The 22,875-nt window shown below is 39.4% G+C and overlaps 1 protein-coding gene across 1 annotated transcript in view; it reads left to right on the top strand.

Moving 5' to 3' along the window:
* Window positions 1-22,134, top strand: part of kdrl (kinase insert domain receptor like) — a 43,028-nt gene extending 20,894 nt beyond the window's left edge. The window contains exons 15-30 of the mRNA XM_020635793.3: window positions 498-626; window positions 1,546-1,652; window positions 2,158-2,287; window positions 3,030-3,134; window positions 4,665-4,778; window positions 4,991-5,079; window positions 5,208-5,361; window positions 6,095-6,192; window positions 6,832-6,954; window positions 7,320-7,431; window positions 9,303-9,402; window positions 11,947-12,052; window positions 13,763-13,887; window positions 16,718-16,796; window positions 17,471-17,574; window positions 19,971-22,134. Of these exons, the coding sequence (XP_020491449.2) occupies window positions 498-626; window positions 1,546-1,652; window positions 2,158-2,287; window positions 3,030-3,134; window positions 4,665-4,778; window positions 4,991-5,079; window positions 5,208-5,361; window positions 6,095-6,192; window positions 6,832-6,954; window positions 7,320-7,431; window positions 9,303-9,402; window positions 11,947-12,052; window positions 13,763-13,887; window positions 16,718-16,796; window positions 17,471-17,574; window positions 19,971-20,157 (1,862 nt within the window). The 3' untranslated portion in view covers window positions 20,158-22,134. The remainder of the gene's footprint in view (window positions 1-497; window positions 627-1,545; window positions 1,653-2,157; window positions 2,288-3,029; window positions 3,135-4,664; window positions 4,779-4,990; window positions 5,080-5,207; window positions 5,362-6,094; window positions 6,193-6,831; window positions 6,955-7,319; window positions 7,432-9,302; window positions 9,403-11,946; window positions 12,053-13,762; window positions 13,888-16,717; window positions 16,797-17,470; window positions 17,575-19,970) is intronic.
* The last annotated feature ends 741 nt before the right edge of the window (window positions 22,135-22,875 follow it).

Raw genomic sequence — 22,875 nt, 5'->3', positions numbered from 1 at the left:
AAAACCAGACAAAGTTTGTTATTCACAGTTCATATTATGTCCGCTCTAAATGTGCATTCCCAAGACATGAAATGTCCTTTGTATACAGTACAGAGGGATTTGCATGTCGTTTTAGAAGATTATGCTCCTAGGTTCAACTTGATATTACTTGTTTATATTGTTAGGTTGTGTGTACATATTAAAGATTTATTTACATGAAAGCAATAATGCATTTACTCCTAAAAGACTCGAAATGAGAGAAATTATTGCTGTCTTAAGGTGAAACCAAGAATGATATTGGTTTCAACTAATTTTTTTATTTTGAGCTCATAGTGAAAAGCAGCTGAAATATGAAATGTCCACCGTGTCATTTCTTCTGCGTAATCACATCTTTTGAACAAGCTCAACTGCCTGATTTTGTCATTATACCTGCAGCTGCAGATAAATGTCCAAATTAATTAAATACACTATCTTCAAACTTTGAGCAATCACTTTGACTGAGAGGTTGTGTGCTGCAGGTATCACACTCGGAGAGGACGGGCTTCTGACCATCGAGAGGGTGAAGAAAGATGATGAGGGTTTCTACGAGTGTGTTGCCAGCAATGTGGAGGGCATGGCGAAAACAAGTGCTGTAGTTACGGTGCTAGGTAAGTCATTCAGACAGACAGGGTAATGCATTCACTACCTAACTTTCAAAAACACTGACACTCCAAGAAGCTACATTCACAATAGTAGACACCTGAGTGGGAATTGGTGAGTCCTACAGATCTGTCCCAGCAGCAGAGTCACTCATTTTATTTCCATTCAGAAGATATCAGAGGTCCTGTTAGCCATATGTTTTCTTAACCCCCACGACAAATAGCTCTGGCATGACTTCAGTATGAAAAGTCTCCCCTGACAGAAAATCTGTGGCTGCCAGGAATGCTGATTGAGGTCCTTCTTAGGTTTTATGATTAGGCTCTGGCAGAGGGTCCATGCCTTGAGGACATGACCTCTGTGAAGTGTTAAGAGGTCCACTAATAAATCCTAGGAGATTGACAACTACAGAAGCTAGGGACTGGAAACAAACAGTTGATAATTGGAGAAGAAGGTGCTCTCTTAACTTATGTACATTTACATTTAAAATGACGGTGGATTGCTCTGTGGCGTGATTGGATGCAGCTAATAGTCACTACTTCGAGGCACCTTAATAGATTATTATTATTATGATAGACCTAAATGTTGCTTGTTGTTTAATTACTAATTACTGTTATCCATTCCATTGAAGCATGGATCGTCGGAAAACAGTGTTTGGATAAAAACACAAAAGGGAAAAGTTTAGTAATCATGTCCCGAACAAACAAGGAATAAATATCTGAGTTTATTTCCGCTTCTTTCTGAAGTTCAACCTCAGAGAACATTTAAGGAGAAACAGAAAAAAAGTTTTCAAATTTGTTAGATTGTTTTCTTTTGCTCACAATTCTTCACAAATCCTTGTCAAATTAGTATGACCATTTATGATGTCATGAAAAGTACACTGTGATTTCTCTGTGGTCTGCGAGTTTACAACCGTTCTTCTCGTTCCAGGCGACGAGGGGAAGCCAAACGTTGAGGTCATCATTCTGGTGTGCACGGGGGCTGCAGCAACGTTCCTTTGGCTCATGCTCATCATTTTCATACGCAAACTGAGGAAGGTATGGCGCTGTTTTATTTCTTTTTCACAGAAACCACATGAGATTAGCATTTGCCAAACTGTGGAAAGTTCAAATTGTCAAACAAGTCACATTGCTTTTGTGAAATGTTTGCAGGTCCTGTTTTGTTTATAGCACAGACTTTATAGAATAATTTCCCTGGCGACTGACTCAGGCTTCTTGTGAAATATGATTTCATGGAAGAATAAATTTAGCTAATGTTTATAATTTCGACATTTCCTGAGAATTGGGAAGTGCTAATCATGTTTGCATGTTCGCTATGGGCTCAAAGGAGAACCATGTGTTCATGTAACACAGACAAAAACTGTGAAGAGACATAGTTTACCTGATAACGAATTCAATTTAAATGATCAAGTCAACATTTAAATTTGTAGCTATCACCTTAAATGTTCTTGAAAAGCCTGAATTGTGCGATGGTTTTCATTTTCATTTCAAATAATTCTTTATGATATTCATGACTTCCCAATTTGTATTGTAACACTTGCAGCAACCAGCACACTATAAGATGGGTCCATCTATCATCATTGATCCTGACGAGTGCCCCCTCGACGAGCAGAATGATTTTCTTCAATATGACAGCAGCAAATGGGAGTTTCCCCGAGATCGCCTGCGACTAGGTGAGAACTTTGCCACCCAACCAGTTTTTCATATCAAGGAGTTTCATAACAGGCATTAAAGAGATGCATCTGTTTAACACTGTGATATGCTTGACTTCTTATAAAGACAATTAATTGAATATACTGTATACCTACATGTATAATGTTTTAATGCGTGTAGTTGTTGAAAATGATGTTTGATATTGACACCATACCTGGCATAAGATCAAAAAATATTAGCGAGCTAGCCCACTGAATGGACATGCACACAATCCACCATGTACTGTCTTTGTTTGTGACGATATTTGGGATGTTTTCATCCTCTTTTCTAATCAAAAGTTGCAGCTCAAACTTGAATTTCCATTTCTGGTTTGAGCAATTTGTATTTATTCATATTTGACCTGCTGAAAAATATCAATACACCCAAAACAAGTCCACACGACACAAGATGGTATTTAATAAGGTTATAACTTTATTTTTTTTTGGTTTGGGGTTAGGGTATGCTAAGTTACATTTCAGTGGAATAGGTGTCACCCCTCTCTGCAGCTGATGTGTTGTTGTATCAGTGACCTGTGCTGTCATTTAGATTTAAGTGAAACATAAATTCTTTAGAAAAACTGCCTGGTGATGAGAGCTCCAGCACATTGTTTTAATTACAGAGCCATTGCCAATGACTGACATTTAATTCAGTCTGAATGTTCTCCCTGCGGTGCAGGAAGCTCTTATGTTGTCCAACTTATCAGATATCTTCCTCCTATGCCAGGCAAAACTCTCGGACACGGAGCTTTTGGGAAAGTGGTGGAGGCCTCTGCCTTTGGGATTGACAAGCTCTCAACCTGCAAGACTGTAGCTGTCAAAATGCTGAAAGGTAGGATGCCATTTTTATACAGTGACTCAACTCTTTAGCACATATCCCATCTTTGGCCCCATTTTTCTAATCTTAGACGCACCACGACTCATGTTAAACAAGCCAGCCAAACCATTACAGAGTAAACTATTGTATGGGTATAGCGGATGAATCACAGTTATCTGTCATACCTGCAGAGGATTTATTTCTTGTGCATTTTACAGACTCATGACCTACAGCACCACATATGCCTGCAATTAATGTTTGTATGGCGTATCAGTTCAAAGAAAAGCATGTGGTGTCTGTTCCTTGCAAAGTGCAGTTAGAGGTAAAGGCTAAGCCCTCCCACCCTGTCCTTGATGAAAAAATTGAGTGTATGCGGATCTGACAGCTCAGATCAGAATGTCCAGAATCTGCAGGTTAAGATGAGTTCAAAGCACAGCTAAAAGGAGTTTAAAAAAACCCCAGCAAAAACAAGTGAATAACAATTGCATTTATTTTTACCACATTGTAGAGACTTTAACATTTGGAAACTATCTCCTCTCCAGTCTTGTTTTTTGGATGAATGAGGAGGGATAATTTACAATCCCATTTCAACATCTTTCCAAATACCCAAGAAAACATGAATGTTGGATCAAAATGAAAACAGGAAAACCAACACGCTTAAAAGAGTTTAAATGACTGACACTTTGCTATTTTACTACCCCAAGTTTTATGTGTGAAAGACATAATTTAAGACATATCTCATATTTTATCGTGTTCGAGAACTGCAGACCCAACACTGATGGGTTATATGGAGATGATGTATCAGTGAGGATGAGAAACAGGGCGGTCATCCCATTAATCATCGTCTCAGCGTAACTCATGAGCTCTCTTAGAGGAACAGACTCTCCTGCTGTCGTAGGTCAAACTTAATGGAAAGCAGCAGGTCTCCTCAAATTGACCGTGGTTTATCTTGGGACTCACCGACTGCTTTAGCTTCTAGCTCATAAATGTCGGGTTGGCTGAAGCAACATTAAACAACTTCTGAATCTTGATTTTCATAACTCAAGGTGAAGACTTTACATAATGTATGAACATATCAAAATTGGTAATGTGAGCAACTCTCTCTCTTTTATGTTTGGGTTTTGTGTTGGTATTTAATTTTGTGGATGTGCTAAATCAATATCGGTTTCATATCCTGGGCCAAAAACAATGTTTTTATACTTCCATCAGATTAAATGAACTCTCAAAATTAAATTCCCCAGTAATCCTGCTACCAGAGTTTTCCCGCCTTTGCGCTGTAATACAAAGAATTTATCCCTGAAATGCAAAAGTTGTTGTAAAAAAATCATCTTGTAGCTTTGCTTATATAAAATTTTGTTATCGTCGAGTATGATCTAAACTTATTTTCACAAGATGTCATTAATCAATCAAAGCCTACATAAACATAACACTGCTGGAGGGATCTTAAAAACAAAACTTTAAGGTCTGAGAATTACATTCAAACAATGTTTACTGGTGCATCATTCTAGCTCAATATTTTTTTTATTCATGTCTACATTGTTGCAGGGGGAGCTACATCAAATGAGCGGAAAGCTCTGATGTCAGAGTTGAAGATCCTGATTCACATTGGCCATCACCTGAACGTGGTCAACCTACTGGGAGCCTGCACAAAGCCTGGCGGTGAGGTTCATTAGTGAGAAAGAAACAGTTTTATTTGTGATGCTACTGTTTTGATATTTTGGGAGAGAAAAAAAGTGATTGACTGCGAAATTGTCAGTACAACGTTACATTTTAAATAAAAATGGGAATCTCTCTCTTTTTTGCCTTTCTTTATTCGGAACTATCATATCTAAGCTAAGGCAATAATTGTTGTAAAAATCCATAATCAACAGGCCCCTTGATGATGATAGTGGAGTTCTGCAAGTATGGGAACTTGTCAAACTATTTAAGAAGCAAAAGAGAAGACTTTATCGTCTACAAGGTGAGTCACACGCTGCATGATAAGACTCCTCCTTACTTATAATATGAGCTTGAGGAGGTAATGTTTATTTCATCAATAATGCAGCATTTAACCTCATCTTATAAACTTGACCTATGTGTGCTGGTCAGAGCCAGGACGGTAAGGTGGTGTCATCAGGATCGGGCTGCGAGCTGAGCGAGCTGATGAAGCGCCGGCTGGAGAGCGTGGCCAGCACCGGAAGCTCTGCCAGTTCTGGCTTCATAGAAGATAAGAGTTACTGCGACTCAGAGGAAGAGGAAGAAGGTAAAGGCCAAGCACGTCTTGCTTCCATTCAACCCCCACCCTTTGTTTGTCCCTCCTGACGTCTCCCTCCCCCCCTTACTCTCAGCTCTGCTCCACCCCTCCTGCAGAGGAACCAAAAGCTCCCTTCAGATTGTTTTTCAGTCGAGGTTGATGGGACGTTTCCTTCTCCTGTTTAGCAGTACAATCACTGCAGCAGGAGCCACTGTCACCCCACTGAGAATGGGGCAGGCGTCTGTTTGTTTCCTGTCCTGACCTGAGCGCAGCCCCTCTCTTAGGCTCTAGCTTCAGCACGGCATGTCGGCCATGTTGTTCCTGACGTGTTATTTCTGGTTTGATTAGCTGTTTACTCAGGTGGGCCGGCAGAAGGACTCCCTGATGAGTTCCTCTCTCAGACCCCCGACCATCACACTAGGCCTTTACACACACGTTTCACCTGACATCTGAAAAAGGGGAAATAGCAATTTGTTTTATTTCTCATCGATAAAGGAAGTTTGAAAGACAGTGTGTATAGGAGGAAACTACGTGACAGGATGGATGTTAAGATGGTGTGTTGTAACCAATTTAGCAGTTTCCCCATAACTATCATCACGGCTTTGTCCTTTTTGATATTTCTTTAAGCTGTAGAGAGCTGTTTTGAACTTGCCTGCTTTGATTAGAGAGGATATTTTGCTAAATTTAGAGGTAATGTAAAGCACATACAATGTAAACTAATCTGCGTTCTTTTGTTTTGCAGAATCTGAGGATTTATATAAGAGAATCCTGACATTGGAAGATTTAATTTGCTACAGTTTCCAAGTTGCAAAAGGCATGGAGTTCTTGGCTTCACGCAAGGTATTTTCTTCTTCAGCCAAACCAACAGAGATATAAAACTACTTGCAGTGTATATTCAGTAAACATTGTTCTGAGTAAAGTTACATATTTAACTGGTAAAAGTACTCGTGCTTGTTTAATGCGTTTAAACAAGGACAGCCAAGAATCTTGAAGTAGAAGCAAACTGATATAATCTGAAATCTTAAAGAGTTAACAAATCAAAATGTTGATGCATGCAGTTAATACAGAGAGTTAAACATTAGGCTTCACTTAAATGTAATGTTGTAACTATGCTACTTTTAAAACAATACACCTCATTCTTCCTTTTCTGTAAACATCTCCCTGTTACTCGTCTTATTTAAAACAAAGTCTAGAATCCATTAATTAGTCAAGTCATTCATAGTTTTGAGGGTCAGACCGGACAGGAATGATTAGCGAATGAAGCCGTTGTTATAAATACCCTGTTACAGACCATTTCATAGCCTGGACATGGACCACATCACCTCCTATTGTAATATCACTGATGACTTGAACATGTGTTGCTCCACAGCCTGCCAGTCTTTGTAGCACGCAGAGTACCGTTGTGAAGATAATTAAATGCCAAAAAAAACTTGAACTCATTTACGTCAGTTAAATTAATTTTCTTCGTCTTTGTTATAGTGCATTCATCGTGATTTGGCTGCCCGGAACATCCTGCTTTCTGAAAATAACGTTGTGAAGATTTGTGATTTTGGACTTGCCAGAGACATCTACAAAGACCCAGATTATGTGCGCAAAGGAGATGTAAGTTAATGCACGTCTACATGGGTTACTTATCACAGCTCTTATTCAGGCTTTCTGGTTTTGAATGTCTTACAGAAAAAAATGCTCTAAAGTATTTTCATTAATTGATAACACACAAAAAAGCTACCACTTACTTTACAGAAAAAAAAACAAGGACTGAATGAAATCAGCACTCCCTGGAAATGTCACAAAAAATAATTGAGAGCAGCGTTTTTGCTTGAGTAATAGATAAGGGAAACCTGCCTACAAGGCTGAGTTAGGAACTTAGTCTAAATGGACAGACTCTCTGTAGATGTGACGGAGTAATTAGTCCCTACAGTTGAGATGAGAGAGTAAATGAGTTTTTTATCTCCATACCTGCACAGGCGAGACTGCCGCTTAAGTGGATGGCTCCTGAGGCGATTTTTGACAAAGTCTACACAACTCAGAGCGATGTTTGGTCCTTCGGTGTTCTCATGTGGGAGATCTTCTCTCTTGGTAAGTGTCATGTCCCAGCATTACCAATACTACTTTTTGGGTTCAATACAGGAGGAAATAATTATCTTATGAATAAAGAGTAAGATCAAATGGTCAACAGCTACAGACAGATCAGGGTTGGTTGAGGTTGATTTCAAAGCAACAGGAGGTAACTTTAAGAGCTACAAAGGGCCTAAATTGTTTGCATCCAACCCAATGGTAGGTCAGTCAAAAGTAAAGAATTATTTTTAGTAAACTGCTTCAAACTTTTTTAGCAGATCCTACTTTGTAACGAGAAGTTGAGTACTTTCCAATGAAAGGGTATCCTGTTATAGGTTTGAATCAGTGACTGGATAGATTGGACAGATAGCAGCTGAATACAACCAAGTTTTGGATCTATACACAGAAATACATTTAAATGTCCCTGTCAATACTGCTATTTGGGATTTACTATTATTTACTGTGGGAATCATTCATTGTATCCCAATTTTGCCTCAAGTCTGGTGTCTCAGAAGAACACAAAGTTCTGTTATCTGAGATGTTTAGTAAGAGGAGAGCTCGCGCCTGGTAGACCTGCTCGGTGCCCCCCCCCCCCCCCCCCCCCCCGGGAGTAGAGCTTCTCCAGATGCATGGAGTAATAACTGTCTTCTTCCACTGTGTAATAGTACCTTTGGGACAAAAGGCCTGGGCTTGCATTGTCAGTCTGAAAAAAAAAACTATTTTCATGTCACTCGTGCAAAAAGCATTAGTAAGGTTGGACCGTGGTTTTTAGCACAGGCATGGGACATAAAAGCGAGAGAACACCTCCTATTTAAGTTATCCGATTCTTCCCAGCTGCAACACAAACTCACTGTAACCAAGCAGCGTCAGTGTAAAAGTGTTTCCCTGCTGTGAAACCACTTCAGCCTTTTAGACAGCATTGTATGTTGGTCCATGACGGCCATGGCGCTGCGGCACAGAGCTCGACACACGTTTCTATAGAAAGACTCAACATGAAATATTGTATGTTTAAATGTCACCATGGGAAGCAGGAGAAACATAAGAGAACGTGTAAAAACAACAACAGGGAAACAGAGTGGGATGTATTGCTATTGTATACTTTTTGACTGTGCTGCCTTTGAAACACTGCCACGCTGTGTCGTCAGCCACTGCAGTTTAAAGAAAGTGTGTCAAATTGTATATTCTTTCAATGTAAAGAACTGTGACGTCATTATGACACCTTTCTCTTTTATTCTCTTGCTGTAGTTCTCCCTTTTTTCTCTTCTTGACATGTTCTCACCACATTTTCCCTTAAAGAAACACTTACACATCTGGGTAGTGTTACCATGGCCTCGGAAACAAAATAAATCAGGAAACAGGGATACAAAATGACCAAGAATAATGGCAAAAGAAGTGAGCTTTGCAACCCGATCATGTTTGAAGGTCAAAAGTCTCAGGGTAACTCCAGTGTGTTTTTCAGATCACTCTGTGACCCGAAAGTGAGACAGTTCCGTTCTGTGGGTTTAAATATCTAAATGCTTGTTTTTATATGTAGATGCCCAACAGGATTAGATGAGAGCACCATTATGAAGAAAATGATGTCACATAATATTTACAAGTGTGAAGGTTTCTGTATAAGTCAGCATGATTTGGTAATTGCATTGGACTAAGTTGTGCAGACTTGATGTGCAATAAGATTAACGCAATACATAAATCAAATGTAAGGTAAAATACATTTACAGTAACAGACTAAAAATATTTGTTTAAAGTATCTCTTTGTCCATTTCTAAGCATTCTGAGATGGAATTGGGACTTTAATAGTACTTAACCAAATAGTAGTCCCAGTAAGAATAATTAATCACAGACTTTGTCATTGTTGATTTATATCAAGTACCTTTTCTTTCCACTCCCAGGTGCCTCACCGTACCCTGGGGTCCAAATTGACGAAGAATTTTGCTGCAGGCTGAAAGAAGGGACCAGGATGAGAGCACCAGAATACTCTTCCTCTGAAATGTGAGAACTACCATTAAATATACCTCATCAAAAAACGAATCAAAGTGAATGTGTCCTACATGCCGTCCCCCTCAAAGGAACAAAGTGAAGTAGAACTTTGTTTTGGAGCATATTCCTGTATATCTTTTTATAAAATGGAAAATGCAACACTGAATGCATGTTATTTTATTTGAGAAAACAAACATTTCTTAAGGAAGGCCAAGAACATAAAGGCAGTCAGTCAGGGGCTCCCATACCAATACACAGCTAAGGGGAGAAATTGTATCTTTCTCCGGCTTTGTGGTTTCACCAGCAGATCAGGGGTGCCTGATAAGAATCATGGGTAATCCTACTCTGAATGTTGCTGGAAGAAACATTAGCTACTGATAAGTTCTGCCGCGGCGAGCTTGGGGCTTTAAAGAATTTTCTGACTGACAGGAGCGCAGATGTAACTGGATGTCTGGAGCCCACGTTCCCCCAGTGAGGAGAGCCAGAGACTGCAGGTTTTTTTGAACAGTGGTTGGTAGATGGTGCTGGACATAAATATCTGTGGGAGACCAGAGGGTCCTCCTCTTTGGTATCAGTGCTGTCAATCAGTGATGCAGCTAGACAAACTTTTTTTTTTAATAAGAATACTTCTGTCAAAATGTGCAGCCAACCCAGAACCAGCCCTCACAGTCTGAGCCCTGAGTCTTTCTCCAACATATGTGCTCACGTTGTGTCTGGTTTTCATTTAAAGGGACTCATATAGTCCACAAATGTAATGTGTTTTGAAAATGTAATGCTGCACTCCTGCTTAATAATGATGTGGTATCTAAAGGTCCTGTGTTTTAAAGCAGCTTGTGCCAAGTAAAACTAACTGAATGAATTTATCATCTTTGCAAAGGAGACAGTGATTGGAAAGGATTCAGAAAATCCAAACCAGACTGTAGTATTCAGTCAGAGCAGTAGATCTGTAGATGCAGACCTGCTGGTGCCAAGAATCTCTCCTACTTCTCATCTCGTACAGCTAGTACACTGACAAAAGTAGAAGTGCATATTATATATTTTGCATGCTAATGGCTGTGAGGCCTGCCGCAGGTGAAACCTACTGATACTAGTTAAAAAAGGGATGTATAGGGGCGCGCTGGTGGCGCAATGGTTAGGGCGCGCGTATGTATTGAGACTCTCATCTCAAGCGGTAGGCCCAGGTTCACTTCCACTTATGTGGCCCCTCTCCGCATGTCATTCCCCACTTTCTCTCCCTGGTTTCCAACTCTATCCACTGTCCTCTCTCTGCATTAAAGGCATGAAAAGCCCAAAATAAATCTTTTTTTCAAAAAAAGGGATGCATAGAAATCTAGTCAGTGGGGTGAATTCCACTGATCCCCTGCAGAGGTCTGTATTTGATCAAGTGTCTGTAAACCCAAGTTCTGACATCTTGACCCCTCATCCCACTCGTAATCTAAGATCTAAAAGAAGCACAAGAGGTTGCAGGCAGTGTCAAGCAAATAATTTGTGCCACTGCAACAGTGATTCATCAGGAATGTTCTCTTCAGCCTGTTAATAAGATCCCCCGGCCTCTTGCATTGCAGAGGAATTTCGTGGATGCTGCCCAGGGAGTGGGAGGACAATAAAAAGGATGCTCATTTCCCATCCTACCATACTTGCCCAACCAGACAAAGTAGCTCAGATCTACAATATTCTCCTCACTCAAAAACACCACACTACCCCAAGACATGGAACATGCGGGGAAGGCTATTTATTGCAGGCAGGAAATGTGGTTTAAATTGTGCAGTCATACAATGTGTTATAACCCCCCCACCCCCCACACCCCCACCCCGCCACCCCCCCACCTCATCAATGCCATGAATAAAGGAAGTGATCTTGATCTCCACATCCTGTCTCCACATTAGGAATGCTACCACCTGGACAAGTATCACAGCAGAGAAAAGAGATGGAGAGGGGGTTAAATGCAACAGCAACACACCATTGTTTTTTTTTAACTCAAACTTCAGATTAACTGAATTTGATGCCAAAAGTGGATTCATAATGGTTCTACTTACATAAAACCTAAGTTTCTATTTTGTGAAAGTGGTTTCTGAAACAAAAACAAGACAGGGATCCATCACCAACCGGTCCCAATCAACGACATGCTGTATTTGTAATTTAAACAACAGCAGTGGTGCTCTGTTTCTAAATTCCCCCTCAAAATGAGACAGATTGCGTTATGGAAACTCACATAGAGTCTCTGAGTTTTCCCACATGGGCAAAAACCCTGACAGCTTGTCAGAGACCTCAGCTAGGATGTGAGCTCTCCCTGGTCTTCCCACCAAGGACCAGAAGAGAACCAGATACAGCCCCAAAGGTTCAGTTAGGATCACCTGAAAATAGAGAACAGGGTGTGCATGGATATTTTAGGTGACAGTCGATTTAAGAGGTGAACCAGATGTGGTGGCTCAATTAAAGAACATATAAATACAGTAAGCTGTTCTTGGTGTTTAGTATTATAATTGTCCATGCAGTATGCTGAAGGTTTGCATGTGTCTATCTTGCAGTTGGTCATGGGTGTGTGTTTTCTTTTAGATATCAGACCATGTTGGACTGCTGGCAGGGGGAGCCACAGGAGCGACCAACCTTCACTGAGCTGGTAGAAATGCTGGGAGATTTGCTTCAGGCCAGTGTGCAACAGGTATGATGACAAGAGAGAGTGTACTGTTTGAGCACACCAAACAAAAATCAAAGTTGAGTTTCAAAGTTTGTTACTGTTTTGTTTTAACAGTTAATAAATAAACGTTTTATTATGAACAGTATTTCAGCTCTGCTGTACCTCAAACTAAAAATGATCGATGTGACCAAGTCTTAATTCCTGTTTCGAGTTAAATAACCCACATATTTCCTTAAATAGTTACTATATGTGACTTAGCGGTATATTAGTCATTTAATTCTACAGAAAGAATCAAAAATCCTGCATATATTCTGGAAGAAGCGTTGCTCGTCTGAGTCCTGCAGCCTATAGAAGATCCAGAGTGGCGTCTGACCCAAGGGTGTGCTTAGAGTAACTGTGAGAGGAAATAACATTCAACACAAACACTTGGGTCTCTTTGAAAAGGCACCATCAGTCTTGTAAAAGGAACCACACTTCAAAGCCCATGGAAAAACAGTGTATTTGTTAGTGTGATGTGGCATAACAATGTCTGGTATGAACACTGTGAAATGTCTCAAACTGTTGTGAGTCTGCAGATTGTTAGGCTGCTCTTTGGTCAAACCAGGACAACAAACATGCACAAGATGAGAAATCTGTTTTTGATTACCATCCAAATGTATTTATTCACCTGACATAGAGTCCAACTGGCCCTTTTCACTGCAGCATTTTGAGTTCTCACAGCACAAGTCACAGTATAATGTTACTTTTTACATTATAACAGATAACAGTGCAACAGCCAGCCATTAACCATTTAACTGAAGCAGCAGCGTGCTCTAATCACATCCTTTGCCGTAATTACCAGGGAAGGAGAACATGTCGAGTGGAAACAGAGAATCTGAAATGTAAGAAAAGAAAGATTTAGTTTTGTTTTTCATTCGTCTGTTTCTGATTAGGTGGACTCTTAAAGACCTCTATTCCTAATCAACATACAATATACTTCAGCTGTCACCACAGAATATTTATAGTATCATATCCAGTTTGACTTAATATGCTACTTCAGCTTAGAACATCACTTCAGCTTAGTGAAAGGATAACAAAATGATTTTGAAAAAGCTGTGAATTTAAGAAAGTTAAGCACTTAGTCTCAACAATCACTGATGACAGGAAACTGGCTGGAGCAACGAGAGATCGTTTTCAATCATCAAGATCTACAAGAAGCCCATAGTCATGTTTCCACTTCAAGTAACTGATGAGGATAGGCTTCTTGACCATGTTTTCCTTTACAACAGACAGATAAGCTCACAGACAAAATGATTCATGTTTCCTTTGCTAATAGCATACTGGACTGTACACGGTCTACATCCAGTGACTTACTCAGAGATATAGATAAGGGTGCACACCACATAAAATGAAAAACTACGATATGTTCCTATGCAAATGAGTCTGTGAAATCTAGCTTCATGAGAAACAGTTCAGTCTGGACAGAAAGGAGGGGTTGGTTCTTATAAATAACGCTATTGTTACAATGCAGGAAGGCTGGTCATGGTTTCTGCCTCCTCCATCAACTTCATGAACATTGTGTTGGATTTATTAGGCATGACCTTAGTTTCTTTGGCTGCTCGCCACAACCTGTAGAACTCTACGTTTGTGTAGCGTGCCATGCACACAGCGGTGACCTACTTAAGTTTTTCTGTGTATTGAGCATCATGGAAGTATAAATATCTGTGCTCTTACATCTTCTGTTTGTTTTTTTAGGAGGGGAAGCACTACATTCCCATAAACACAGCTCTACTGTCTAAGGTGGGAGATCCATCCAGCACAGGGCAATCAGAGGAGACGTCAACACGACCCGCTTCACACCGTGACTCTGGGAACAACTGGTGAGAATTATGCTTATTGTTTATTGGATTGATACAAAAACTTACCTGACATTAATTTCTAACATGCTCATTTCTTATTTTGCCACCCAACGAATGTTTCTCTTAAATACAATAAGAACACAGTTTTCGTGTTGTTCTTTCTTTTCATTCTACCAGGGCCTGTAATACATTTTCCACCTTCTTTACTGAAAAAATCCAGAAAATTAGACAAACTGTCAGAAACTCATCATCAGGATCAGGATATGTGCTGTGTCCATTTAAAACCAACTTAAGCACCATGACACAATTTAATCAAATCAACCTTAAAAACCTGGAGGACATTATACAACAATTAAATTCCTCCTCCTGCTGTCTTGATATTCTGCAAACAGGTTTTTTCAAAAAAGTTTCCCAAGTCATGGCTCCAGATCCGTTACAAATTGTAAACCATCTTCCTTTTTTAAGTAAAATAATCGAAAAAGCTGTTTTTCAACAGTTAAATACCTTCTTGACATTGAGCGACTGTTTCGATGTCTTCCAGTCAGGTTTTAGACAAAATCACAGCACTGAGACAGCTCTGGTTAAAGTGTTTAATGACATCTGTTAAAACACAGACAGTGGCAGAACCTCAGTCTTAGTTTTACTTGATCTCAGTGCTGCGTTCGACACAGTTGACCACAATATATTACTCAACCGACTGGAAAGCTTGGTGGGAGTTTCTGGCACAGCACTAAACTGGTTTGAATCCTACTTAAAGGACAGGGACTTCTTTGTGTCTACAGGTAACTTCAAATCTGAGCAAACAAAAATTACAAAGTTCCATCCTGGGGCCTCTTCTGTTTAACGTCTACATGCTCCCACTAGCTCAGATTATAAAAAACAATAAAATAAGTTATCATAACTACGCAGACGACACACAAATATATATTACAATGTCGCCAGGCAACCATGGTCCCATTAAAGCACTGGGTAAACTCATAGAGCAAATCAATGAGTTGATGTGCAAAAACTTTCTCCAGCTAAACAAAGACAAAACTGAGGTTGTTGTTTTTGGAGCAAAGGAGGCGCAACTAAGAGTCAGCAATCAGCTTCAGTCAGTAAGACTCAAAACCACAGACCATATAAGAAATCTGGGCACAGTGATGGACTCAGACCTCAATTTTAAAAGCCACATTAAGACAATTACAAAATCAGCCTACTATCACCTGAAGAACATATCAAGAATTAGAGGACTTATGTCCCAGCAGGACCTGGAAAAACTTGTCCATGCTTTTATCTTCAGTCGTCTTGATTACTGTAACAGTGTCTTTACAGGTCTGCCAAAAAAATCAGTCAGACAACTGCAGCTGATCCAGAACGCTGCTGCTAGAGTCCTCACCCAAAACCAAGAAAACGGATCACATCAGTCCAGTTCTGAGGTCTTTACACTGGCTCCCAGTCTGTCTGAGAATAGACTTTAAAATCCTGCTGCTGGTTTATAAAGCACTTAATGGTTTAGGGCCAAAATACATTAGTGACCTCCTGATTAATTACGAACCATCCAGACTGCTCAGGTCGTCTGGGACAGGTCTGCTCTCTGTCTCCAGAGTCAGAACCAAACACGGAGAAGCAGCGTTCAGTTTCTATGCTCCCTATATCTGGAACAAACTCCCAGAAAACTGCAGGTCTGCTGAAACTCTCAGCTCTTTTAAATCAAGGTTGAAGACACACCTGTTTACAGCTGCCTTTCATTAAACAATTTTAATACGATTTTAAATTTTAACTCTACACTGTAACTTTTAACTCTTTTTATATTTTTACTTGATTTATTTCAATTAATTTCATTTGAATTATTTTTATTTGAACATATTTTCAGATTTAATCATTTCAGTGATTTTCAAATTTTCTTTTCGTTCCTCTGTCATGATGCTTTTGATGTCTTGTGTGAAGCACTTTGAATTGCCTTGTTGTTGAAATGTGTTATATAAATAAACTTGCCTTGCCTTTCTGATCTGCTTGGTAGGTTAAAATGAACCACATGCAGTTTACTGCATTACTGATATTACTGATATTGCCACAGTGGCTGGACTGATTTTTTCTTTTGCTATTTGAACTGTGAAATAAGTGCCAATCAGTCTGTTATGATATTAATGAACAGAGGATTGTTGTAACAAAAGAACGACACCCAGCTCTAGTGTCTTGAATCCTTTTCGGCTCATATCTTTAAAACTCCTCTAAGAAATAAATCACCTTTTCTTAAAAACATGCAAACCTGTCCTCAGACTATTGATGGTCTGTTTTGAAAAGGAAATTCCTAAAAACATTTGCTCTGAATAATATCCAAAACAATTGGTGTTCCTGTAGCACTCAGACTAAACTCAACCAGGAGAACATTTATGTCTGACCTGAGGACAATGAGAGTTCTGATTTACAAATGATAAGAAATATACACACATCAGCTTGATGTCCACAGAGCTTTCAGTATTGTGGCTTCTATGAGGAATTCCACCCAAAACCAAAGAGCCAGCTTCAAGGTTTATGTCCACTTAACACAATATTTAAAGAGCTCTTGGGTTTTCACAGGTCCACCAGAGTGTTTATTGAGAAGGTGTCGAAAGAAGTAATGACAGTTACTCCTTAGGCTAAATGAAGCGCTCGTTTCAGACTGTGAAATGGAAAGTAAACAAGGTGTGGTTTCAAAGGAAAACGTCAGAGATGCCGCACATTGTTGATTTGGGTGATTATGTTCCTGCTTTCTTTTGTGCTGAACTTTGCTCTGGGCTTTAGTGTTATCAAATGGATTCTGTGAGCAGAAAAAAAATAACATTTTAGGGTTTTCATGAGACTTACACAAGAAATATTTTCTCACCAGGAACATTAAGATCCGTCCTGCTAGTGTGAAAACCTTTGATGAGGTAACCATGGAGCATGGGACAAATGAGAGCCACGAGGTGAGTTATTCACTCTGAAACTAAAGCAGAAACAAATGACCTGGGCCCTGCCGAGGCCAGGCCTGTTTCACCAGACATCATTCAGTTTGATTCTATAACCATCTTTTTATTTAAAATTTAAAAAACATCGGACCAGCACTGCTCGCTTGCTGCCTTCAAAGACCTAACAACTGAATGTACAATAGATTTAACTAATTAACTGGTCATTTATAGTCTTTTCAGTCTTTCTTTCTAATCATCTCAAATATCACCAAAGACACTGTTGGTGCATTTTTTTTGATAGGGTAGTCCCACTCACTATCTTATCAGCTGAGTCTTGCATTATTGTAGCAGTATCTGGCATTGTTATGGCTAGGTGGATAAGTATGAAGTGCAGATAAATATTTGCCCTAACATTCATCTTTAAAGATAAAAGTTTTAAAGACGTTTTGAACTAATGATTTTATGATGTTTGTCATGTTTCACTTATTTTCATCATGCAGACTATTCCATGACATTCTTTGTTATGTACTGTATATATTTCATGCTGTTAACATGTTAAGCACCTTGTAAGGCTGGTTTCAAACATAGAATTCCACTCTTACAAATAAAAAAAAATCAACTCAAATAGCAAAGAGGCAAAGCTGGCATTCAGGGTTTTAATGATTCACTCTCTGTCTCGACATCATCATCAGGGCGGTCACTCAGACAGTGGGATGGGCCTCTCCTCTGACAACATGAAGACTCTGAAGCGCCTGGAGTCTCTGGCAAGCCGACCTCTTAGCATTATGGCTTTGGCGTAAGTACACTACACCTTAAAACAACCATCAACACGACCTGCACGGGACAAGCAAGCACACACAATCACACTGGAAGAGCCAAAACAAAATCAGCTTGGAAACCTCCCCTCTGTGCTGGAATGTAGACACAATAACTGTCATACATACACACACACACACACACACACACACACACACACACACACACACACACACACACACACACAAGTTTCTTTTGCCTTAAAAAGACGTCAGTGGCTCGTTTTCCCTTTTTCTGGTGAAGCCATGCATGAGGGACAAAGGCGAAGTGGGCAGGGAAAAGCTTGAAGGTGACAAAGTAAAGGACTGAGCACAAAAGCAGAGTGGATGCTTCACTTGAGCTTTTTCAGTTTTAAGAGCAAACACTAAAACCTCTTTGTTTTCACGAAGAGAGTCCTGAATGAGGTACCTCCCAGATGGATTTAACATATGAGTCATGGCTGTCTGGTATAAAGCAATGCTACCTAAGAAACACACATAATCTGAAAGGAGTGACCTCGGCCTGAAGTCTTTACTCCAAAAATCCTGTGGATCATTAGATGACTTTAATATCCTGCATCCTGCCAGGGCGAGTACGTTAAAATCTCAAAAAAGACAGTATGTACTCTCTCACTTCAGAGGTTATTTGAGGATCAAGTGGAATTTCAGTAAATCTTTTTTCTTATGAGCGTCTCTGTAGGTGTCCTAAAGCTTACTGCAGCTCAGTGGAGTAATTTACAGGTTTAAACCTCTGACCTGAGTAATTACACTCTTAACCTTGTGGTTTTTATACTTTTACCTGCACACCATAGCAGCTATTAATATACCCTGAAAATAAATTGGCTCCAAACGATTTAAAGGAGTTACAGCAGTTATGTTTTTTTTCCGAAAGCTGATCTTCAAATTTCCCAAATCTCTGTTCCTTTGAGGAGGGTAAGGTACATACAAGTTGAGGTAACATGTCAACAATTTGCACACTTAGAAGGTTTGTGAAGCACAAAAGGTAAATCAAGCCTCAGTTTAATAGACACTTGCTTACAGTTGTCATTCAGATCTGAAAACTTGAAATGGAGGATACGATACTGGCCAAAAGCACTGCTTGTGTCATCAGAGCCTCAGCGTGAATCAGTCCTGGCATGTTGAGAATGATCGACATTTTGATGGCACGAATCACTTGCTGGGCAGCAGCTCAATCACCGCCACCACCTCTGAACTTAGGAGGGTTGAAAAGGTCCCTCCCCCTGCAGCTATAGTACTGTGCTCCTTTTGTTTAACTGAGGTCCACCTGTTGCTCCCTCAGCATTGAGCACATCGTTAGCCTGATGATTTTTCATATGTAGCATGTAAAACTAATACAACCTTGTTTTTTATTTAAAAAAATACAACTTGAAAACAATGATGATGGTCATCGTTTCATCTCAGGATTAAAGGGATATTACCCTGACTCCTCATGTTTCCTGTGGCCCAACCTTGTGCCTGGCATTGGCATGGCAACACTGTACTATTGTTGACTATTTTGATGCCTAGTTTACCAGGTGGTTATTCACCAGATCAACATTCCAGTACAGCGGCGTCACTTCCCCCGCTGGGCGTTGACCCCTTGGCCTCAAGAGAGGAGCTTGGGAAACCCTTAGCAACGTCCAAAGACAATAAGAGGCAATTACTCATATTCTGAGGGCCAAATGAAGCAGAAAAGCCCTGCATGATTGATTGCATCATATTTGAATAAGGAAAGGTTTGACTGATTGCACAGCTTCACGAGGGGCATTTCTTACTTCAAATAATATCAGAACAGCTCCCTATTGAGGGTTCAGTTGTGAGGAAAGAAAATGTAATGATATGATGCGTAATAAATTACTCAGCTTACCCTTAATAACTGCAACTATTCTATACAAACTGTTCACACAAACATTTTTCCAATCATAATGATTTAAGAGAAGTTTGAATATTTTGTGAATGCATACTGAGGATAGGATTGAATTTTGAGATAAGTTCCTGTGAGAAGATTTGGGTCCTTTTCTTATGGTTTGTGATCATCTCGTCTTGAAAATGCATCTCCTGATTTTCAGTTTTTAAATTTAAAAAATCTTATTTATAGTTAAAGGCTGAAAAAATGAAAAGCTCAAACTCAGATATACGGTCTCATAATCTGGTGATAATTTTCATTTACTTTCTGAACTTTCGATTTAAAATGGTTACGTATTAGTCCTTTAGTGATTTGAGTAACGGTAGAAAAGCATTAGTCTTAATTAAATAGTAATTATGAATCTGATTGTTTCATAATTTGAGGACAGTTTTTAAAGAATGTTAGTGAATTATTTGTTTTGTTGTTATGACTGGAGTTGTGTGGTAGGAGCTATGTCTCTGTTATATTTAAGCTCTTTCTCTTTGTGTTTAGGATGAAGGCAGTGAGTAAGAGTAAAGAGTCTGTGCTGAGCGACACAGAGAAGGAGAAGTACTCATCGACCATCCCCAATCTGGACTTCAGTCTGGATGACTCAGTGCTGGACGACTCGGCCCTGGAGTGTCACAGCCCACCGCCTGACTACAACTATGTGGTGCGCTACTCCACCCCGCCTGTGTAACCTCAAGCTCCGCCCCCTAAAGCACCTGCCTGGTGTCCTCCAGGCCTTCACTTTGTTTCCATCCTGTTCTGACTCTTGTCTCTAGACTATTCTGTAGAGAAGTTTGAGAGGACACACAAGCTGTCTCTCAAAGAAGCCCATCAACTGTTACTTCTGGATTTTCTAGCTTCCAGGGCGTTTTGTGTCCTTTTAAAGGAAACCTGCAGTCTGTTGATTCCCCTCCAGTTTTCAGGTATAGGCTGATCTTAATGCTGCTGGTCCCTCCAACATTCACTGTGATGTATCAAACAGGTGAAAACTGGCTCAGGTATTTCTTTTAACTACTGTGAAAAAAAGACTACAATGATTCCCACTGAACAACAGACCTGAGTAAACTCCAACCTTTGGTGATGAAGAATCACATCCAGAAAAAAAAAGGAGGATTGCTCTGGCCTAATGTGTTTCAAATGTATTTTAAAAGTGAAAATTTGATAATTAGTGGGGGAGTGCAGTTAGAGAAGCTATTCTTGTAATGTGGCTTGTTTGACCGTTATAGTAAGGCTAAAGATCAACTCAAACGAGAATTAGGATGTTTTAAACATTGTTTATTGATTATGAAAGAATCCCATGTTCTTGGTGCTCCTGTAAAACATTTATAAGGTTGATTCTCTCAGGTTGACCCTGGAGTGCTCCGTCACGTAGCAGTGGATGTGTTTTAAAGCTCTCCAGGTGATTGAAAGTCATAGTTTGATGGAGGTTAACTGGGACAGAGGGTGGAGCTGAGTGTAAGACCAGACAGGGTCAGAGTGAACATAACAGCTCGATCACTCTAAGTGAGTCCTCCTCCTGATGAAGAAGCTCAAAGACTGTTTAGTTTAGTTTGAAGTAAGAAGAAGTCCGATTTGTTTATTTGTATGAGTAAAAAATATAAAGTTAGAAACATGAGGTTAGACATTCATAGGACCTGTTTATTCAAAAAGCACTAGTTAAAGAAATTGTGTATTTATTTAGCCTGTAAACACTGCTACTAATTAATTGTTTTTTTAATTATTATGTTGTTTTGGCTCATATTTTTTAAGTTCACAGATAGGTCTACAAGCTTAGTCTTCCTGATATCAACATGCAATGTCCTCAATATTTCACTCCAGATGTGTGTGCTGTTGGTGCTGCTGTATTCCCTTCTAGTTTAGCAGAGGGATTGTGTTCCTGCAGAAACACCTAATGTTGATTCTCCGCCCTTGCAATGGGTTGGTAAAGCTTGCAGGGCAGGCTAAGAAAAAACCTCTCCATGTGTAAGATGGCATCACTGTGCTCTGTTTCAAATGAAACATCTCCTCTTTCTAACAGCATTTTCAGCATTGTATTTGTTTTCTAGATGTATTGAAAGTAGTGTGGACCAACCCTTTATCTGAAGAAGAAAAGGAAACAGTATTTGTTAGTGAGTAAACTACAGTCTAAAGTGGACAGAATGAACCCCAGTGTGTTTCCAAATGTTTTGTCTTGTAAATGGTGAGGAGAGGAAGTGATGCACTGATGCTTTATATCAAGTATAGTTTTTGTACTCTAAAGTTATATTATTGTAAACAGTGTTGAGGGTGACATGTGATAAATATGTTTTGATGTTTTTTTTTTAAAAATTTTATTTAACTTTAACCTAAAGTACACAATAGTAAAATTAACATTTACAGTATTCGTTGTATTATTTCTTACCAGCCTAACATCATCAGTCATGTTTTTATGAAATAGGTATATGTTCTTAAATGTCATGGTTACTGATATCACAATATTCCTTAGATAAATGTATTTAAAGTGTATTGCATTTCTTCATACATAACCACAAAGTAAAACCACCTGCAGCAGCTCAAACCATCCTATGATCTTTTTCTGTTTTGTTTATGTAGTGTGATAAATTAGATTGAATGAAGTAATGTTCCCCAACACTGTAAACTGAGCATATGAAGTTCATAAATGAATAAAGATCTATATATTTATACATTACTCTCAGTTTTGACTCTTTGTTTTTTCTAAGATAAGAGGAATGCACTTTAATTTATTTGTGTCTTAAATTAAACTGCAAAGCGGCGTTTATGATGCTTGAATAGACATCGATTCAACATTCCTTCCAGGAGGTGTAACTTTAAGCCTGATGATCCAACTGACTTTTCCTCTAACGCCATGATAACGTCCACATTTGGGATTTAGGGTAATGTTTCCCAAAATGATTCCATGAATTACTCTACAGTTTTTGAACTTTGTTGATTCCCTGAGTATCGGGGTGGCAGTAGCTCAGTCTGATAGCTGGAGAGGTGCCAGATCACTTCCTGGGTACTGCTGAGGTGGTGTAGCATCGCACTATAATAGTGTATAAACTGAATTTCCCCTTGCAGAATCGATAAAGTATATCTTCTTCTTCTTCGTTCTTTTAAGTGAAATGATCAGGTTAAACTTGTATTTATTTTGTAAAGTTTGTCTTTCTTTACAACTGTACAGCTTCATAAAGCTAGGCCAGCTGGAGACTCTTGTAGGGATATAAACATTTCGAAGCAAGTTTTTATTTGTTGTGATTTGTTTAAGCAATAAAACACGACAGAGAGTTCTGTTGTATTTAATGTCAGCACGGCTGTGATTCAGTCATCGGCTGTAAGCCAAGTGCTGAAGATATTCATATTGTGCCGATATTCAAATATAGGCCTACAGAACAACCTTGAGTGTGATACTGCTTTTATATATCAGTATGAT

The sequence above is a fragment of the Labrus bergylta genome, chromosome 9, assembly GCF_963930695.1.
Source record: "Labrus bergylta chromosome 9, fLabBer1.1, whole genome shotgun sequence".
Classification (NCBI taxonomy): domain Eukaryota; kingdom Metazoa; phylum Chordata; class Actinopteri; order Labriformes; family Labridae; genus Labrus; species Labrus bergylta.
Note: the sequence above shows the minus strand (reverse complement) of the source record. Positions and strands in the feature narration are given on the sequence as shown.